Source organism: Cucumis melo, chromosome 10, assembly GCF_025177605.1.
Source record: "Cucumis melo cultivar AY chromosome 10, USDA_Cmelo_AY_1.0, whole genome shotgun sequence".
NCBI classification, from domain to species: domain Eukaryota; kingdom Viridiplantae; phylum Streptophyta; class Magnoliopsida; order Cucurbitales; family Cucurbitaceae; genus Cucumis; species Cucumis melo.
The window spans coordinates 1,212,425-1,232,654 of record NC_066866.1 but is presented as its reverse complement, the minus strand read 5'-3'; the positions used below and the strand labels follow the sequence as shown (position 1 = coordinate 1,232,654).

The 20,230-nt window shown below is 32.7% G+C and overlaps 3 protein-coding genes across 9 annotated transcripts; 2 read left to right on the top strand and 1 right to left on the bottom strand.

The window, feature by feature from the left end:
• Window positions 1–897: 897 nt before the first annotated feature.
• On the top strand, window positions 898–6,581 carry LOC103489364 (uncharacterized serine-rich protein C215.13). Of its 3 annotated transcripts, XM_051091038.1 has the most exons (7): window positions 898–1,288; window positions 1,502–1,545; window positions 2,090–2,279; window positions 2,369–2,551; window positions 2,843–3,598; window positions 4,127–4,644; window positions 5,133–6,581. In XM_051091038.1, the coding sequence occupies exons 3-7, from the start codon at window positions 2,238–2,240 to the stop codon at window positions 6,256–6,258; spliced, it is 2,625 nt and encodes an 874-aa protein (XP_050946995.1). In that variant the 5' UTR covers window positions 898–1,288; window positions 1,502–1,545; window positions 2,090–2,237; the 3' UTR covers window positions 6,259–6,581. The 3 variants fall into 3 exon arrangements, with proteins under 3 accessions (XP_050946995.1, XP_050946997.1, XP_050946996.1); XM_051091040.1 differs by lacking the exons at window positions 898–1,288; window positions 1,502–1,545; window positions 2,090–2,279 and having other exon boundaries at window positions 2,489–2,551; window positions 5,133–6,296; window positions 6,471–6,581; XM_051091039.1 differs by lacking the exons at window positions 898–1,288; window positions 1,502–1,545; window positions 2,090–2,279 and having other exon boundaries at window positions 2,489–2,551; window positions 5,133–6,296; window positions 6,462–6,581.
• A 5,824-nt stretch (window positions 6,582–12,405) lies between these two features.
• Window positions 12,406–17,583, top strand: LOC103489366 (uncharacterized). 3 transcript variants are annotated; one of them, XM_051091035.1, is made up of 5 exons: window positions 12,406–13,052; window positions 14,567–14,710; window positions 14,789–15,427; window positions 15,510–16,436; window positions 17,505–17,583. In XM_051091035.1, the coding sequence occupies exons 1-5, from the start codon at window positions 12,687–12,689 to the stop codon at window positions 17,511–17,513; spliced, it is 2,085 nt and encodes a 694-aa protein (XP_050946992.1). In that variant the 5' UTR covers window positions 12,406–12,686; the 3' UTR covers window positions 17,514–17,583. The 3 variants fall into 3 exon arrangements, with proteins under 3 accessions (XP_050946992.1, XP_050946991.1, XP_050946990.1); XM_051091034.1 differs by lacking the exon at window positions 17,505–17,583 and adding an exon at window positions 16,572–16,951 and having other exon boundaries at window positions 15,510–16,433; XM_051091033.1 differs by lacking the exon at window positions 17,505–17,583 and having other exon boundaries at window positions 12,407–13,052; window positions 15,510–16,951.
• On the bottom strand, window positions 14,988–19,825 carry LOC103489365 (uncharacterized). 3 transcript variants are annotated; one of them, XM_051091036.1, is made up of 11 exons: window positions 19,656–19,825; window positions 19,374–19,515; window positions 19,220–19,280; window positions 19,005–19,137; window positions 18,704–18,827; window positions 18,509–18,565; window positions 18,298–18,394; window positions 17,974–18,181; window positions 17,751–17,811; window positions 17,505–17,601; window positions 14,988–16,667 (listed from the first exon to the last, which is right to left on the bottom strand). In XM_051091036.1, exons 1-10 carry the CDS (start codon window positions 19,799–19,801, stop codon window positions 17,545–17,547), a joined length of 1,086 nt encoding a protein of 361 aa, XP_050946993.1. In that variant the 5' UTR covers window positions 19,802–19,825; the 3' UTR covers window positions 14,988–16,667; window positions 17,505–17,544. The 3 variants fall into 3 exon arrangements, with proteins under 3 accessions (XP_050946993.1, XP_050946994.1, XP_008446730.2); XM_051091037.1 differs by having other exon boundaries at window positions 14,988–16,436; XM_008448508.3 differs by having other exon boundaries at window positions 14,988–16,145.
• Between the last annotated feature and the right edge of the window lie 405 nt (window positions 19,826–20,230).

Below are 20,230 nucleotides of genomic sequence, written 5' to 3'. Positions count from 1 at the left end.
CATGGCCTTAGAAAATTAGTTGTAGAAAGTTGTAGTTGATTTAACAATGTTTCTAAAGTTTGAACTATCAAATCGATGATAAATTTATCGTGTTAGATTTTTTAAAATTTTAACTTTTAACGTAGAAATTTGTTGCGAGAATTTATTTGTAAAGATTAAATAAATTAAGTAATATTATTTACACTAAATGAAATATTAAGATTGTATCATAGGTACAATTCATGAAAATCATTTACGTAATTATCTTTATCAAACAATTCACGTCAATTATTGGTGTAAATGTTATATCTTTGGTTAAAATATCATTTTAGTCCTTATGTTTTAGAGTTCGTTTGATTTCTAATATATGTATTTTTAAATATTCAATTTTAACCAAAAATATTTTATTAAATTTTAAATTTAATATCGTAAAAGTTGCTTTTTTATTATTGAAATTGACTATAAATTAATAATAACAAAAATTATAAAAAATTGAACGCAATTTTTCTAATTTTAGAAAAAATTCTACAATAATTTTTAAATTTAGTGTCTATATTTAATTTGTTCATTTTTGTTATAAAAAATCATATTTGTTAGCATCTTCATTAATTAATTTTAAGAATATATAATCACACATTGCATTTCCTTCCTATATAAATAATTATACGAGGACCTTTTATAAATGAAAAAATTTTACGAACTATTTATATCTTATAGAACAAAACCACTAAAAGATAAAAAAAATTTACATGTGATGTATCTAAAAAATTGACATAAAAATTTATATGAAATTTCATAGAAAAAAATCATAAAAGATAAAATTTATTGCTAAGCTTAAATATTTAAAATTACAAGGACTAATTTGTACTAATTTTTTTTCTCTTAAAAAAAGTATTGTACGGACCGTTCCATCGCAATTTGGCGCCATTATAGAACCGGAAAAAACCTCCACGCAATAAACTTCGATCTTGAATTTGATTGAGATTTAAGATACTGTATGGTTCTTCCTCGACTTTGTTCTCATTCATGGTGACTGCGAGGCAACAGAAAAACCCTGAAGAAAAAGAAGAAGATGAAGAGGAACGGTTGGGAACGGTTGGGAAGTTTATAGATGAAAGATTCGTTAAGAAATCGCCGGCGAAACCTTATGATCGGCCGCCGAATGGCATAAGAACGACAGGAAACAATTCGTGGATCTTGAAGCTCGTTGATCCGGCTCAAAGGCTCATTTCCTCTGGTTCTCGAATGCTTTTTTCCTCCGTGATCCGAAATTTTCCTACCCATTTAACGTCTCGTGTTTCTTCTCAAGGTTTGTTATGTTTAAACTTATGTATGATTTTGTAGTGGATCATTCACAGATGCTATTACTGAGTTGGTTTTTCTGATCTTCCATCTAAGAATTCTAACGAACTATATTTAAGACTGTTTTTCTTTTACGAACTTTATTAGATAATTAGCAGCATCTGATTTTGTTATTTCCAAGAGTAATCTGCTCATTTGTTTTTTTTCTTTCATGCATCAGAATCAAGCCAGTCAAGAAAGGATGACAAGAAGGCCGATGTAACAGTAAGTAGATGATATGACCGTTCTTTTAAACTTGATGGTCATTGATTATTATATGCTTAGTTATAAAAAGTTGGCTATCTTTATTGTTCTGAATGCACTGTCCTTCATTAAATCTAATTGGAGAATTTTTGTGGTATGCAAATTTACTTGCTAAGGGCCCTTTTGAGGTCCAAGTAGCATTCAATGTAGGTGATAATCGTAGTAGATCATCTGATCAATTTTTAATGATGGAGCTTGAGAAAACTTTGAAGCAAAAGACCTTCAGCAGGTAACTTTTGGAGTATACATTACTTATATGGTTCATGAGTAACATTTCAGGCTGTTCAGATTTATTTTCTTATTGTTTTTATTTCATTTTCCTTCCATGCAGTATTGTTTCAGTAACTTTTGGTGCTTCCATCTTTTGGTTTGCATTGTTTCTGTTTCCTATATTTTCCATTATATTATGTAATAGATTTTTCAAAGTTAACCATTTTTTATAGACTTGTTTTTTTAACTCTAGGGATTATTACTATGACTCCTAAAAATGAAAATCACTTTGCAGGTCTGAGATCGATCATTTGACAACGCTATTGCATTCAAGAAATGGTGATTTACCTGGTGTGAATGAGGAGAAAAGTTTTAAGTTTATCTCTTCCATTCCAGAACCTAACAGGAAGGAGTTTGTAAAAATACCAAATTCAGAAGTTAGGATGGGCAGGCCATCGATTTCACCCCCCATTTTGTGTTCAAGTGTACGGTTCTTTCTTTTCTTTCCCCATTTCTTAGTGCTTTATGTTCTGTTTACCACTGTGATTTCATTTAGTGATCAAAATGCCTTCAGGTACTTGATGGTGATATTTCTTCACCTGCAGAGGTAGCAAGGGCATACATGGGCAGTAGAGAGTCAAAAGTTTGCCCTTCAAAGCGATCTCTGAGAGCTCAAGGACTTGGGGAAAATTCAACTAGTTTATCATTCTATTCAAAATCAAACAATATGTTGCTTGCACCACCATCTATTAGTCGGGTACTTGCAGGAATTATTCTCTAACTTTAAACTCTCAAACCCGTTCTACAATGTACAGCATGAGTCAGTGGCCCTATTCCAGAGTTCATACAACATTCATTAGGAAGGCTTTATGACACCCCTAGTGTGTTTTCTTGGTCAGGCTTTCGTGTTGAGATCACTGATAACGAGATCATATTTAAGAATTTAAGGAAGATTTTATAATCTAATCATCCTGCATGTCTTAGATGCTCTGTTTAATCGAGTTGCACATTAAACCATGGATTGTACTTTTTTTTCTACCATATGCAGGGTTCGAAACGTAGGAGCTCATTTCTTGATAATCACATCAAATCCATTGTTTCTCTGCGCAGAATTCGACAGAAACCTAACATTCATCTTTCAAAGGGATTAAGCTTACCTATTTCTGTTCCTGTAGTTGGACTTAGTTTTGATGCTTCCCAGAGCTCCAAATTTGGGAGAACTCGAAATTTCCCATCTTGTATTTGGAACTCACAACTGTCTCCTAAACCAAATAAAACTTTTGCAAGAAAGTTTATTACGAACGTGGGGAGTGATAACATTCTTGGTGCAAGTTGTAGCTCTATTTATACTCTTACAAGGTCTTCTAAGATGGCTTCTAAAATATTGGAGCAGCTTGAAAAGTTGACCCCTCCAAAGGAGAAAGTGTCTACATTTAATCGACTTCCTGTTGGGGAAAAATATCACTCTAAGCTGTCACCACCCGAAGTAGTTGGGCATCTCAAAAGTGTGAAGGATGTGGACTTGCCCAGAAATGAAGAATTTGTTTATGACGACAAGCAGTCAAATAGTTTGCTTGGGATCTCATATCAGGGCAACCGAGAAAACAGTTTCCAACATAAAGAGAGGCTGGAAAAACTGAAATCATCGGATCCTCATCCTAGTCGTGATCTACTGAAGGACTCTGGGTCAATAGGTTCTACTAACGATTCCATGAATGATCAAGGAATGCCTGAATCTGCTGTGGGGAAATCTACTATTCAGCCCCCAAAAGACAAACAGGCATTTCCAATGTTGCCTGACGAGGTTTGTAACGTTTAAACTTTCTTTGTAATGCCAAAACATTCCGGCGATAGCACTCAATAATATCTTGATGTTCTTTTTCTAATTTTCCGCATCCTCACTCATAAATCTCATGGTGAAAATCTACTGGTAGGTTATTGAATTTTGCCTCAATACTCTTGAACTTCCGAAAATTTCAATGATACCCTTAAACATTTATAAAAAGTTCATAAATACCCTTACTACTAATTGTGGATAGAAATAGTTAGTAGTACTTTGTTTCAAAAGTAGCTATGAACTTTAAAACTTCAGAAACCTAATTAGAATCCATACATTATTATCATTTTCTCTTCTACTTATCATTTGCTTCTTTACCACTATAATATTTGGTAGTAACGTGCTAATGTTTAATACGATTGTTGTATTGGCAGCAGTTAAATAACTATTTGAATTGAATGATCAAATATATTATCTCTGGTTTCTTTCCTTTGAAAATATGTTTGTTTAAATTTTTTGAATCTTTAACCAATCTCACCACCTTTCTGATGATAGGATAGTGTTGACCAAGATGAGAGTTCTGCCGATAGAGTTGCACCTGCTACTGCTGAGGTTAGAGAAGGTGATGTTTCTTTGGCTGTGAGACAAACAACTGCTAATGAGTCCGTCTCTCCAGCAAGGCTACAAAAATCATCTGAAGTAATAGTGGGTTCTTCTCTCGACGGAAGTTCTGATTCGGAAACTTTTGGTGACAGCATTGATGATGATATCAATACCAGACTAACTGTTCAAATTGCATCTTCACTTCGCACTTCACAGCTAGAAGCTATTGATTCTTTTGGAAATAAGATTCTTCCTGAAAATAAGCAAATTGTTTCTCCAGTCTTTAGCTTTGTAAATAATGTATCTCCACGTAAACAGCTAATCGCTAGTTCTACTGCATTGGATATTGGTAATAAGGATGATTCTCTTACAGAATTATGTGCTGATTTTGAAAATGGCAACGAACCGTCATACCCATACACGCAGTGCAATCCAGCTTCTTCAAACGATAAGCTAGATTTCTCTTGGAGGTCAGTATATTTATTTCGTTATTTATTAAGAAGTATAGTTTTGTAGTCTTTCCATTATCTCCTATAAATTAGAGAAACATATGCAAGTAATCTTATCTCCCCTTTTTATCTACTTCTCATTTATTAATGAAAAGCTCTTTCTTATATTTATTTATTTCTTTTTTAAAAAAGGACCTTGAATGTATGGAAAACGTTGTATTTAAGATTCCTTCTAACTGGACGTGAATTTAATGGAAAAAGAATCATTTGTGAAGTTCTTAAGGGAAGAAAAGAACATTAAAGCACGATCCTCAACATATTCTAAATAACATTTGTTTGAAAATTGGCATTTCATCTTTCTTCATTTCTTACAACATTTTTGCACTCGTTCACTTCTTATATCTGGAAAATTTGTTTCCTTCATGTTTACTGTCCATGCAGTTTAATTTATTGAAGAATCTGCATCATGTAACTGATAGTGATGATCTTTCAAATTTTCTTTTCACCAGGACCTGCAATGATGCATTCTCATCCTCTGTTTCCGTATCAGCTGGACTTGCATTCTCATTTAGCTCGACTCCTGGCCATCAAAGTCTAAATAATGGCCTTTCTATTTCATGTCCATCTCTATACTCTTCCTACAGTCCATCAACTGGGTTTATGAATCAAAGTTCATCCAGAAATATCTTCCTCTCTGCCCCGTGTGCTATCAACAACACTAATATAATCACAACTCTGGCATCTTCATTTGCTTCAACGACTTCAGGCACAGGAAGTTATGACAAGATCAAGCGGGATGAAAGCCTACGCCATGTAAATGACACTTATTTCAGCAGCATAACTACACCTGCAAATTCTCACTACAGTATGTTCAGCTTCGGTTCTGCAGCAACACCTTCGTTTGTGACTAATCTGTTGAGTAAACCTACTGTTAGCAGTGCAACTGGGCTCAGTGCTCAGGAAGTTTCTGTTGGAAAGAAATTTATAGCTAATGCGGAAAGAACATCCATGATTTTAGGATCATCCATGTCTCATGTATCATCAGGGATGGCTGGAAAAGCATCCCTCTGCTGTGGCCTTTCTTTTGAGTGCTCATCTCCTGCTTCTGAACGGTTTAATTCAGGAAGTAGGCCATCAGAATTTCCCATCACTGCGTTCACTAGTGCCCCCGCAACTTCAACCATCAGTACCTCCAATGTTTCTACTTCTAGTACACTTCTTGGATTTGAGTCATTTACAGGGGCATCTTTCAGTTCTTTACGTTGTTCAACCTCAGCAGCAGCATTAGCAGATTCCACGCCTGTTTTGAGTAATTCTCATCCCAAAGTTGCTTTTAAAGTTTCTTCAGTCAATAATAACTGTGAAGAGCAGGGAACCTCCAAGGACAACGTTCCACTTTTCAGCCAAAAACCAAAATTTTCTTCTGGTTCAGGGCCTTCAGGCAGTGCAGGCACATCCGAATTAACTCCCTTTCAAGTTGGAAAGCAGCAGACTTTGGCCGAACCCCAAAATTCATATCCATATATTGCTGCTTCCAACAGCCTACAAGCTAAATCTGGAGGCAGCTTCTCCTTGAATGCTGGTGGCAGCGACAAGGCTAACCGGAGATTTGTGAAGTTCAAACGAAGGAAATAATGAGAGCAACACCGGCAGAGTTGATTTTGCAGCCACAGGTATGTAATTTTTGTTATGCAGAGCCATGCATTGAAAACAGTAAAGAACTGGTACTAAACATACAACAAAGTCATCTATCCTATATTTTTGTTATTTCTTATGTTTAAATGAAGAAATAATCTCATTTTAGACAAAGCTTCCTATGATTGATTTTGTCCAATCAGTTCATTCAGGCTTGTGACGATGTATTTTCACTGTTATGGGATCCGCAAAGTTCACAAGACGGAGTTCAAGTAAGGACAAACAAACCTTCATAAATCCAACTCCTTTGTTTTTCTTACACATTCAAATGTTCTTTTCTCTAGATTCCTTTTCTCTTTTCTTTTTCTTGAATTGTTTGTTGGGTCTAATACAAAGAATATAGTTTTGCATAACATGGAGTAACATCCACACACACTCCCCACCTCCCATACCAACCCACAACAGCCCCATTAGTCTTAATATACCCTTTTTTCAACCAATCATTGAAAATATGTAAAACCATTCAAGGGAAAGAAAAGGAAGCCAAAACATTGACAAGGAGTTTATGTTCATTGAACAAACTATGTTCTCTTTTTTTTTCTTTTTGGGAGGGTGCTAGAAAGTGAGAATACTTGTCCTTGCGTCAAATATAGACCAAACAAAGGGCCAAACCTCTAATCAATAATCTCTTTTTCTTCTCTAAATTTGTATGTATAATTGGCTTTTTATGTTTCTTATTTGTGTTAATATCCCATTGCTATTTTAGAATATAGGGAGAATGGCCTTACCTAGACGAAATGCAAGTGCTATTGTTGGCTGTTCCATTGAAAATATGACCTTCAACTTTTTGGCCTTTTCCCATAGCTTGAATTGACGCCATCTTTGTTTTATAAGAAATTTTTGGTGGAAGGATTATCTGAGGTTTCAATTTTTTATAGCTTCAATTGCTTTCAATTTTTTATAGCTTCAATTGCTTTCAATTTTTTATAGCTTCGATTGCTTTCAATTTTATATTTAATAGATTGAAATATAACAAAATAAATTAAAATATTTATAAAATACTAGCAAATATCAATATTTATTTGTCATAGATTGCAATTGACTGCGACCTATTACAATCTATAAAATTTTGGTTTATCACGAATAGCTCGTGATATTTTACTATATTTGTAAATATTTTTAAAAGTTTTGTCATTTAAAATACATTTTTATGGATTAAAAACACTAAAGTTCATATACTAAGATTGTAATTTTAAAAGTTCAGATATCAAGTAGACATAAACTTCCAAGTTTTCATGGTGGTTTGTGTTCTTTTAGTATGAGTGTGAGATATGAGGATTTCAACTTTTAACTTTTTATCGTTAGGTTCACTTTTTGCTTTTCTTTCTCATTTTTCGTTATTAGTTAATAATATCAACAAATATTGGAATTAAGTAGAGTTTTAGCAATTGGATTATATCACTATCCTGTGGTTGCATAACCATTAGCAGCTGTAATGGAATGGGTTGAAATGACGAAATTAAAACAAAAAAAAAAAATCTAATTTAAAATAACAATTCACATGATATTGTCACCACTATTATCTTAATAACCTATAAATTAGATTTTAATAATCATTGGATTAGTCTAATAGTAATAATAAAACCTAATCTTCGACAACGAAATATTTTTAAAATACAACACATTTTCATTGGTCAAAGTTTGTTTTGGTTTTTCTTGTCCTTTTAGGGCCAATTATGCAACTTCCTTATTAGTGTATTATGTCTTTCTTTTTAAAAAATATGTGTGTGTTTCTATGAAATGTATGATTGTTTTTGCTTTATTATTATTATTATTATTATTATTATCTATGACAGACGACATATACTATAGTCTATAGATGTTTATCTGTCTCTTGATAGACATAAATGGTGGTTTTATCATTATCTATTGTAGTCTACATATGTCTATCTATATTGTAATAGACACAAACAGTAGTTTGCAATGGAGTGTGAAATTTTGTTATATTTGTAAATATTTTTAACAATTTTGTTGTTTAAAATAATTTTTCTTCTTCTCGTTATTACTACTATAGAAGTCCATTGACATGATGGTAAAATTTTCGAAATAAGAAGATTGTTGCAACGGGGATAGCCCTTTGTATTGTGAGTCCATGTTTTTTTTTTCTTTTTCAACCTTCTCTTTTAGTTAATTCAAAAGGTTGATTAAAGAATTTTAACAACTTTCCTTTTCTTTGAATATTGTCTCATTTAATGTATTTAATTATTTTTTTCCTTAAAAAAAAGTTATAAACAACATCCTATTATCTATCTTGACCTTTATAAACGTTCACATTTCTTTTAAAAAAAATTGTTCATGTGTATATTCAATAAACGGACATTTTAAAATATAGTAAAATAAACATATATATATATTGATAGACATCGATATACTTCTATTAGTGTCTAGTCTATGTTGATCAGTAATAGAAATTGTTATATTTTGTATATATTCTCAACTAACTTTATGATTTATGATAATACTCCTGCACTCAAACTAACGAGTCCCTTTTTTATTTAAACATATATGTTCCTGAATTATGTTTATTTTATTGTTTTGTAAATACTATGTCTTGAGTATTATTCTGAAACTACTTGCCTTTGAGAATTTAATATGAATGTTTAGAATTACAAAAAAAAAAAAAAAAAGTTATGTTTAAAAGTATGATATTGGAGAATTATTTTTGGACAACACACTATAGTTTTCTATAACGGCAATAATCTACATTACAAAAGAAAAAATTCTATCAACGAAATACTCTTATCTCATAGACTCTTGATTGACGACCAATATTTGTAATATAGTCTATTAATTATCTCTTTTTAAGGTATGTTAATACAACTTAGTGGTAGAAAGAATTGAATCAGAGGAAAAACTCTTATCCTCAAGTACAAACAGATGTCAAATGAGATGAGCCCTTACAAATTAGTCTATCAATTATCACTCTGACAAACATCGACATATATTTGTAATTTTTTAATATATCGATATATATATCAATAGTTTGAATCTAAAAGTTATAAATTATATATATATATATATATATATATATATATATATATATATATATATAATGAATTTGTTTGAAAGATTCAAAAGGCAATAGACTTTGTCAAAAACTACCTCAGGTTGGTTTCGCCGGAAATATTATATTTAGTCTTAAATATCAATCAATATCTCTCTTTCTTTTTTTAATTAATACAATATTCTCTCCTTTTCTTTTTCCTTTTTTTCCCTTATTTTCAACGAGTGATCTATTATTGGATGAAGGACGTAATAATCTATGATAATTAAACAAATAAACTGCCGACTTTCCAATGCAATCTTTTATTTATTTATTTATTTTTACTCATTTTTAAATTCAACGTTATATGATTGTCGAACATCTAACTTATTGATATCAAATCATTTGACTAATTTTTATATATAAAAGTCAATATCAACCTAATCTTTTTTCATAAATAACTTTCATTTTATCATCTTTTAATGTATATCAATAATTATATCTCAATCGTTAACTACATAAATATTTTTTCAATGCAACAACGGTAAGTGAAGAGATTGGACAGGAAGGTCCATTGAGATTGAGCTCGACTATAGTTACGTAAATATTTTGAAACTTTATTAAATTCCTATATTTGAGGCTAGACGATGTGAATGTATTTATTTTGTAGTTTGAAATAATATGTTGAATTTAACACACATAAATCTTTATTATTAAGAAATAAAGTGAATTAATTACAATCAAACGTGTGAAAATAGTTCATCTTTTTATTGATGAACAATTTATCAAATACTAATTTGTAATTCTTATTTATTCTTACCCAAAAATGATTTTTTTTTTTTTTTTGAGAGACATTTACTTCTCTAAATATATTTCTCACAATAAATCAGTTGTTTGAGTTTTAGGTATGCCAAATAAACCACAAACAAGTTAACAACATAATTGGCATATTGGATATTACTTTAGAATTTTTTTTAAAAATATCTCAAAATTATTTTTTTATTTGGAAAAACTAAAATTAATTATGGGTTTTTTAAAATTAAATAATGATTTCTCCTAATAGTTTACAATACAAGAATTGGAATAAATAAGAGAATAAGATTCCTTCTTCTTCTATTGCCATTTCACATAATTCTTTGAAAAAAGAATAATAAATAGAGAGAAAGAGAAAGCAAAGAATCATTTTAATTTCCTAAACTTGTAGGGAACTCATATTCTTTATATATATATATATATATATATATATATGTTGTGATTTTTTTCTTTTAAAATTTAAATTTTATGTTTATTATTTTGTTAGTTAACAGAATCAATCATAATCCACTTTCTTTTTCAATATTTCCATTTCTGAAATTAATTTTATAAAACTCACTTTGGTTTTTGTATTTTAATTTCCATAAATAAATAAAATTATCTTAATATTATAATTTTTGTTTAATTGACCATAAATTTAGCAAAGAAGAAAAAGAAAACTAAGTTGGAGCTCCAAACTTTTTCATATCTTTTTCTCTAAAGAAATAAAGAACGACTTTTTTCATGTCTTCAAAATAGTGTCTCTTATGATTACTAATGTTTTTAGTAAAGAGAAAAAAGAAAAAAGAAAAAGAAAACAAAAAGAAAAAAAGTAAATCTTGCTTTTTAAAATTATATATATATATATATATATATATATATATATATATATAATTATGATTGTTTGTATATAAAATTTTAGAAAAGTAAAATCAAGGGTATGTCTATTTAACCATAAATTTGGAAGAAAATTTGGTTTGATTTTGAATGTCATACACATTGTCGTCGTCAACAACTTTACATTTATACCAACGTGTACCCACAAACTTGGAGAAATTATTCAATATGTGAGTCCACATAAACGTGATTATCAGATTCTCACCGTTGGATTATGAAGGAAAAATATACTAAATTTATAACACGTAGTAAATAGAGAATGGACAAATTTATGAATCCACATTACATTATGTGTGGTTACGTCAAATTTAATTAATGCAAAAATTAAGCTATCAACAACTTTTCCAAAATTTATAAATCTAAAAATCTTTAAAATTCATGTAAATTTTGTAGCATACACATTTCTTATAATACAATAAATGTCTATAAGCATAAAATAAGTTCTTTTTTTTTTCTGTGAGAATTATTCTCTATTGTTTTAGAGAGAAAAAAAAATCAAATTAGTAAAATAAAATTTCATTACTAATGAGTTTAAAATAGTTCACAAACATAAAATCAAATAATATTATTATTCATACATTAAAAAAATCTTAAAAGGAAAATGACATACATAATAGTTTAATACTTTTATATTTGTGTGTGTATATATATACACATAATTTCTTTAAACACAACAAATAATTTTAGCTTATTTAAAATTGATATTTCTCCCTCCTCGAGTTCTACTTAAATTAAGATTTCTGATTGTGCGCTTACACTAAGCTCTAATCTTACATAAAAATAGATATTTCTGTTCATAAATGAATACATCAATTATAACTAGATTGGTTGATTGTTCAATCTCCTACTTGAATGTGATACAACTCCCGTAACAAGATTAATATGGAAAGTCGTCTAGTCCAAAGGACTATTCATATTAATCGAATGAATGAATTCAGAGAATCGTTCGAAAAACTAAAAAATCTATATGAATATGAAATTTCAAGGAAAGACTCAAAGCATTTGAAAAAAATCAATAGTTGAAGGACTCAGAAATCCATATTCAATTCATAGGGCTTCATACGGGTCCAACTATCCACTAGAAACTTGAGTAGAGAAGTGGAGCGGATCTTTGATTCAGTGGATCAAATCAGTCCTATTAACAAATCCTTCGTATGTTTGATTTGAGATTTGGATATATTTTATAAATATTTATGTGAATTTTATAAAATTTAAAAACTATCCATCATCTAAGATATGTGAAGAAAATGATAATTTGATATCGAAGAAATAAGAATAAGAATGAAAATAAATAATAATGGAAGAGTGGAGCCCAAAGGGGAAAAGGGGTCCAATGAGAAAACCTTTTTAACACTTTATTTTCCAATCTATAAATATCCATTTTCATCCTTTTTGTTCAATTCTTTCTTTCTTTCTTCATCTTTTACTTCTTCTTCTTCATCATCTTCTTCTTCTCTTTCACTTTCCAAAGTCCTTTTTCCCCCAAATATTCTCTACGTAATCTTCTTCCAATTTCCATTTTCCTTTTCCTAATCCATAATTTCTTCGATCTACGGTTCCTAATTCCTAATTCCTTCGCCGATTCTCTCCGACTTCCCCTATTTCGATTCCCTTTCTCCCGATTCAAATCTCTCTCTTTAATTTCAATTCACTTTCTCCGTTTGATTTGATTTTTTTTTTTTTTTCATATCCATTTATGGTTGTGAAACTGGTCCGATGGCCGGCCTGGCCGCCGTTCTCGTCGAGAAAATACGAGACGATCATCAATATTCGCCGATTGGAAGGATTGGCGAATGTGTCGACGATGAAGGATAGTGATGGTTTAGTGATGGAAATCAAATGGAAAGGGCAAAAAATTATGGGATTGAGTTCTTGGAGACGCTCTGTGAAGAGGAATTATACGGAAAAGGGGAATGTCCGTGAAGAAGAAGAAGGAGAAGGAGGAAAAGGATTATGTGTGGATTGGAATGAAGAGTTTATGAGTTTGTGTTCCTTTTTGGGTTCTAAAGAGGATGTTCTCAATATTCCTCCGTGGAAGGTTTTGTTGAAACTTCTTCAGAAAGTAAGTCATTCCTCTTCCTTCTTCCTTCTTCCTTGCTTTCTTCTGAATTTATTGCAGTTTCTCTCTGAATTGAATTATGAATTAATGGCGGTAGATTTTGCTTTTTTGTTTCTTAAGTGCTTTGCTTGGTTTTCCCCACCCGTTTCCCTTTCTCAGTTCCCATGGAGGGTTTGACTTTTTGTGATGAAGACAAGACGATTTATTTGTTTTTTCTTCTCTTTCTCTCTCTCTCTCTCTCTTCTCTCTTCTCCAATTCTTATGTTTTTTTCTCTTTTTTCTAAATTATAAAGTTGGGTAGATAACTCGGACTTAAAGGCGGTGATGCGAACATTTAAGAGAATGTTTGCATGGGGGTAACAATGTGCTATTAAAGTAAATCCATTCTTCGATTAAACCAACACCGACTACAAGCTCTATTCAACTGAATTTTAACTTTTCAAAACCAACGCCGATTCGTTTGTTTTCCTCTACTTCCTCGACTTCAATTTGTGTTTGGCTAAGGAGTTCATGTGCCACGAACTTCGACTATTCCTTGACAACTTTCTTGCCCATGTTTCTACACCAATTGTACTTTTACCTTTTAAAGGAATTTTTTCGAAAACAAAAACAACAAAATCCAAAGATAACTTTTTACGATTGAAAAAACTGAACTTTTTATTGTCTGAGATTTTGAGATTTAATTTAGATTTTAAACTCTAACCATCTACACCCTAACACTGTATATCGATGCTCAATTTTGGGAAGTTGAGAACAAAATGGAATCATAGACTAAATTGCTAAATTTTAAAATCTAAGTTAATTATTTTTATCTTTGTATTTTAAACCTATTCTTTCCATTTCCTTTTTTTTTTTAACTTTTGTTTTTGGGTTGGGTTGGGGCTGGTGGATGACGAATAGTTGAATAATGAGGATGTTGATATTTCAATTTTTCTTTTCTATGTTTGACTTTTTCTATAGTTGAAAACAAAAATAAAATAATAAAGTAATAAATAAATAAACATTATTTTAGTAACATCCTCTCTTTCATGATCTGCAATTGTCACTTTATGAATTAAATATAAATAATTCATGTCATATATTATGAGTATTGTATTGCTACCAGATACCCTAAGCTTTCACAAATTGTTATTAATTCAATCCCATAGAAAGAGAGAGAGAGAGAGAGAGAGAGAGAGAGAGAAAAAAAAAAGAGGATATTGCTTGGCCTTCTCTATGATAATAATTTTCTAATCAAAATCGGCAGAAAGTGGAGGGAAGAGTGAGTTGAAGAATAAATTCATAAAATAATTGGAAGGATAATAAAGTTCAATGTTAGGGATGTGGCAAACAATCAAATGTCATGCTGACTCGGATTTTGATAAATATATTTAAAAAAATTCAAATATGTAGTGCTTGAAATGAAATAGGATTTTATTAATTCAAACTAAAATTGAACAAACTTTTCATATATTTTCACTTGCTTTTCTTGTTTTGGTGTCATCACTGATTCAAGTTTTTCCTCTCTTTCATTATAGGGAAACGGCTACACTGTAGTCGGAACCGCATTACTAAACCTAGCAGAATATGTTTCCAAAGCTGATGGAAAAGAGATTCAAATAAGCCTTCCTTTGAAGGTTTGTGGTAGCACTCCGGAGTTAAGCCGCCCTCCATTGCTTCTTGTAAGTGCCTTCTCAAATTAGTTCCCTATCAACTTTTTTATTCTCTCTGATGTAATACTTTCTTCAACTACAACACAGTTATCTCTCAACCTCTTGGAGCTAAGAACTGATACGAAACCGTTGGGGATGGTGCAAAGGTCGATCATGCCTGTTACGCTCTCACCAACATCACCGTTGGCTTTGTCTACGGAGAAAGATGGGTTAGCTGTAATAAGAGCAAGTCTAGATAGAGTGAAAATATTTAGACATTGTGTATCAGCTGGAAGACCTAAAGAAGTATTCCATGAAGAAGATATTGCTACTGTTAATAGGTTTTATATTAAAGATAAGGATTCTACTCAAAGTTCTTCACTTGATTCGGATTCGCTAGATGATAGTGGGAATGAGGGTTCGTGTGTTAGGCAGCCATTTGGTTATGAGAAACTAGCCCATGCTAACCGATTGCTTCTCCCTTGGATGAAGAACGACAATGGAGAAGATGAATATTGGATCTATTGTGGTAATGGTGCAGGGTGTTTAGAGGTTGATAGTGACTGTTCACAAACTATGCAGCAGAACTCGATGCGCAAAATCTTGTCGTGGAGGAAGAGGAAGTTGAGCTTCAAATCGCTCAAAGTTAAAGGAGAGCCTCTTTTGAAGAAACATTATGGTGAAGATGGTGGAGATGATATCGACTTTGACCGTAGGCAGCTCAGCACAAATGAGCTTTTCTCTTGGGTATATTCTGAAGACTTGAACGTCATTTTTTCTCTTGCATTACTTGTTATGCTTTGGTTTTTCTCATCCTTCTTCTGTGCAGTGGTATAACCTAGACTTATCAGCGGCTGCATTTGGAGATGATAACTTTGCTGTGGGTACTTGGGAGCAGAAAGAGGTAACCTGCCGTGACGGGTGCTTGAAGATCAAAACTGAAGTCTTCTTTGCCTCTATTGATCAAAGAAGCGAACGTGCTTCAGGGGAAAGTGCCTGCACAGCTCTAGTTGCTGTTATTGCTGATTGGTTGCTATCCAACCAAGATGAAATGCCCATCAAGTCTGAGTTGGACAACTTGATCAGAGATGGATCAGCAGAATGGAGAAACCTTTGTGAAAATAAAGACTACATGGAGCAGTTCTCTGATAAACACTTTGATCTCGACACAGTAATTGATGCAAAAATCCGACCGCTATCCGTTGTTGCAGAGAAGTCGTATGTTGGATTCTTCCACCCAGAAGGGTTGGAAGAAGAGGGTGTCTTTGAGTTCCTTAAAGGCGCTATGTCTTTTGACACCATATGGGATGAAATCAACCTCCAAGCAGCAGATGCAGGCGAATCAATAGTTTACATAGTGAGTTGGAATGACCACTTCTTCATCTTGAAAGTTGACAAGGATGCTTACTACATCATAGACACCTTGGGCGAGCGGCTTTACGAGGGGTGCAACCAGGCATACATTCTGAAATTTGACAAGGAGACAGTAATTCATAGATTACCAAACAACACAAAGGAAACAGAGGAGGAAAGCTCCAACAACACAAAGGAATCATCAAAGAGCACAGGCCCATCAGAGGAGAAAACCTCCATTGACACAAAACAACCAAAGACTTCAGAGCCATCAAAGGAGAAAAGCAGCATTATTAAGACAAGTCAATCAAAGAGCACAGAGATCTCACAGGTGGAACCATCCACCAATGTGTCACAAGCAAGCAAACCAGAGATTTTGGGGGAAAACCCATCCATGGATGTCATGCAACCAAGCGATTCAACATCAAAACCAACGGGTGGCCTGAAAGAAGCTTCGACTGAGAAGAAAGATGAGTCAGGAAATGGTAGTAATATAAAGGAAGAGGCTGAATGCACAGGGAAGGAGTGCTGCCAGGAGTACATTAAGAGCTTTCTTGCCGCAATTCCAATCAGGGAATTGCTGGAAGATGTGAAGAAGAACGGCTTGAGTTCATCGACACCCCTTCACCAACGACTGCAAATAGAATTCCACCGTGCCAAAGTGATTCTAGAGGCAGGGGATCAAATTTTGGCAAGCAACGACTGAGGATTAATTATAAAAGAAAGCTGACTCAAAAGCTATGCTTTAGTTCTTGTTTAACTTTTGAATTAAGTTTTGAAGAATCTCCTTGTTTAGACCACTGTAATAAGGAATAAAGTAAATATTGAAGAGGGCATAAATTAATTGTTTATAATGCCCCATTAATTCCTTGTTTAATTATTGTAAAAGTTATTAATGCTTATTAATTCCTTCCTCAATTATTGCTTCAGAGAATTTATTATATAATTATCTTATAATCCTCCTGATTTGGTACTAAAGTTTTAATAAAATGACTTAACTTGAACCATGTGGTGTATGGAAAACTAGGTGCACAGGAACATCACGTTTTAAAAGAAACTGATTTGTTCACTTCAATGTACATTACAAAATAATTCCTGCTCGACAATTCCATCAATTTTGAAATAGCTATCTAATGATTTAGATGAGACAGAGAATTATCTTATTTTAGCATATCATAAATTATTCAAAAGTAGATGGGATTTAATCATTTTTATCTCATGTCGAATTAGAGAATTGTCATAAAACAAGGAACTTTAAATGATTAACCAATAATGATGAGTGACTACCAAAAAGCAACCACTGCCAGCAGAGAAACCCTACGTCAAGAAATTAATTTCTCAGGTTCACATTCAAATGCCTGGCTCCTTATTCAACTACTCTACTAAAGAATGTTAAGTAAAAGCAATGAGTATTGTCACTCAGCTACCAGAAAGGAGAACGATGTTCTTGTTGAGAATTGTAAGTGATCACCTTCATTAACTATACAAAAGAGATCTGTCCATCAGACACCTCAAACGGGAAAGAGCTGACGTACAAGTTTAACCACTCCCAGCATGGATGCATCATTCTGCAAACAACATTCAAATTGGTTAAAGCTTTCTGGTACAGTGGTTCTCATTATACGGGGAGAAGTATGGTATTAGCAATATTGGTCATGAGAAAATAAAGTAAACATTTTCCTATCTTTTTCTTCCTATTTAAGGGTGTTCGACTCACCAGGTAAACAATATCAAAGGCATTACGATAGCTATCAAGAGAGTTCTCGATGTTGTCATTCCTGCAAAAGGAGCTTATTCTTCAGTATGACAATAAATATTCATCGTGACACAAACAGTACCTTAAAGCGGTCTTACAACAAAACTATTTTTCTACGAATATTTTCCATGCAGAACAAGTAAACGGATGACAACATATGAAAGTTATCAAGAAGTTCACATACAAAAATCCCACGGATATCCGAGTGTCATAGTTTAAACCGTCTGACATCCCCAAATCCCCAATGTGGTCACCAAGAAGAAGTACATTTGTCCGTTTTCTTACAGAAGCGCTGTCATTAATTGCACCATCTACATCACCCAATTGGTCATGCAGAGGAGCAGCCATATCAAGAGCATGCTCATTTTTATTTAGACTATGAATCGTCTTGCCTGCAAAGAGATATTTCCACAGAACAAACTCATTCAGACTATCAGATGTAACAATCATAATAACCGCTAATCAAATGACCGTGGCAAGTAATAGCCAGCTAAAAAGAGGAAAATACCCTTAAATGATACAAGGCAACCATTATCATCAAACACCATTCTATTTGAAACGATCCTAATATTTTTGAAAGATCTGTGAAGTTTCTGCCTCAGGACCTAGTCCAGTAAGAAGAAAAAGGAAATATCAAGAAGGAATGAAAGTGAGCTTTACATATTGAATTGTATCTGTATAAATGCATAAAAGATCAAGGAACATTTGACCTTGCCTACCTCCTCTATAATGTCAGCAAGGCCTGCTGAAAATATAAGAACAGGAACACCCTTTTCCTGATCATCATTGTGTTTGATATGAAAAATTAGCTTCAATACAAAATCACAAAAATGGAAAATAGAACATTCATATTTACCCCCACAAAGGAGAGTAGCAAGTAAAGTGATCATTTCAGGGGGAAAATTTTTTTTTACCTCTAGAAGTTCAAACAGCTCAACCACTCCCTCCCTAAAAGCAATAGTGGCAGCAGCAACTGATTGCTTTATTGCATCAAACGTAAGACCTCCTTCAATCAGAAGTGAATGGCTTTTGCCCCACCTGCAATGCATGATATGAAATTATAAATTTTTGTAGACCCACCTACCAGAACCAACAAGTGGACATAAATCCATCATGTACGATTGAAGCATCAGAAAATAACTCAGCTTAAACTTATACTGGTACTACATACATATTTTTTAGCTAAATCTAAGAGATGATACGAACGAGACATACCATTCTTCCATGAGCTTGGTTTTCTCTTCTATCGAAATTGTAGGAGAATATTCCAAAGGATGGTAATATTTATAAAGTTCATCCCTCTTAGTATCATATTCAGGATTCCCCTGCTTTAGAAGACCATGACTAGCTACAGATATTAATCAACTTCATCAGACTTAAAAACAAAGCTTACTACAAAGTTGGCAGAGTTGAAGATCATCAAATCTTACTTTGACCACGGCAGCCATCAATCCAGTACCTCGTTAGCGTAGCATCAAAATCAGCAATAACCTAAACAAGACCTCCTACTATTATTCCTAATGTTAAAGAGAAAAAAACACGACTCGTAGAAACATCAGACTCAAAAACAAAAGCGCAACACACCTGGAGCTTCTGCGGACCGGAAAAACGCAAAGCATCAAGCTTCTTCTTCAGCAAATCGGAATCGGCGACAACTGCCTCCGCAGGCTGTAAGAATCCTTCTTTGTCCATTCCAATCACGTTTCGGCGTCCGGAAAACAAGAGCCTGCAAAAGAAAAACGCATTAGTAAAGATCAGGAACACGAGAAACGATAAGGGAAGGAAGAATGCGGCATAATCGTGCAAACGAATCCGCGATGTATTGAAGGGCAAAAACAATGGAATCGAGTTGAAGAGAGAAGAAACCTGGAAGTGGAAAATGGAGAAGAACGGAGGTTGAAGATGGAGGCGAAACGAAGAGGAGTGGTTGAAGTAAATTGGACTCGAACAGTCATTTGGGCGTTCGCCTGAAATCTAATGAACACTCCTCCTCCTTTTTTGGTATGGGGCATCCGCTTTTTTTATTCTTTTAGTGAAATTCTGTTTAGAAAAAATAAAGTAAAATTATTTCACTTGGTATAGTAAAATAAATTGAATCTGTAATAATTTACAAATATAGTAAAAAAATTTAAATTTATAATTCTCCAAATAAATTAAATTTATAATTCTCATGTGTATATTATATTACATAACCGTCCTTATTATAATATAGCAAGAATGAAGCATGATGGATCGAAAAATTGATCAACCAACCAAATCATGAATTAAAGAATTGATCAACCAACAAAACTTGAAAACCATTTCAAAAAAATTCAAATCGAATATTCTCAAAAATTATTTTAAAATATGAAACTGTCCTTATTCATTCTCGAGGTTAGGTCAAAGTCTATCTATGAAATTTAATTTACTACTTAGTTAGTTTTCTAAACTCATAAAAGAGA

Excerpts from the sequence above, each read along its gene's own strand:
- LOC103489364 (XM_051091038.1), top strand. The coding sequence starts at position 2,238 with ATGGGCAGGCCATCGATTTCACCCCCCATTTTGTGTTCAAGT. Across the intron at positions 2,280-2,368 it reads CCCCCATTTTGTGTTCAAGT|GTACTTGATGGTGATATTTC; the intron begins GTACGGTTCTTT and ends AAATGCCTTCAG. Across the intron at positions 4,645-5,132 it reads AAGCTAGATTTCTCTTGGAG|GACCTGCAATGATGCATTCT; the intron begins GTCAGTATATTT and ends TCTTTTCACCAG.
- LOC103489366 (XM_051091033.1), top strand. The coding sequence starts at position 12,687 with ATGGTTGTGAAACTGGTCCGATGGCCGGCCTGGCCGCCGTTCTCGTCG. Across the intron at positions 14,711-14,788 it reads GCCGCCCTCCATTGCTTCTT|TTATCTCTCAACCTCTTGGA; the intron begins GTAAGTGCCTTC and ends ACTACAACACAG. Across the intron at positions 15,428-15,509 it reads CAAATGAGCTTTTCTCTTGG|TGGTATAACCTAGACTTATC; the intron begins GTATATTCTGAA and ends TCTTCTGTGCAG.
- LOC103489365 (XM_051091036.1), bottom strand. The coding sequence starts at position 19,801 with ATGCCCCATACCAAAAAAGGAGGAGGAGTGTTCATTAGATTTCAGGCG. Across the intron at positions 18,566-18,703 it reads AGCTGTTTGAACTTCTAGAG|GAAAAGGGTGTTCCTGTTCT; the intron begins GTAAAAAAAAAT and ends AATGATGATCAG. Across the intron at positions 18,395-18,508 it reads TTGCTGACATTATAGAGGAG|GTCCTGAGGCAGAAACTTCA; the intron begins GTAGGCAAGGTC and ends TTACTGGACTAG.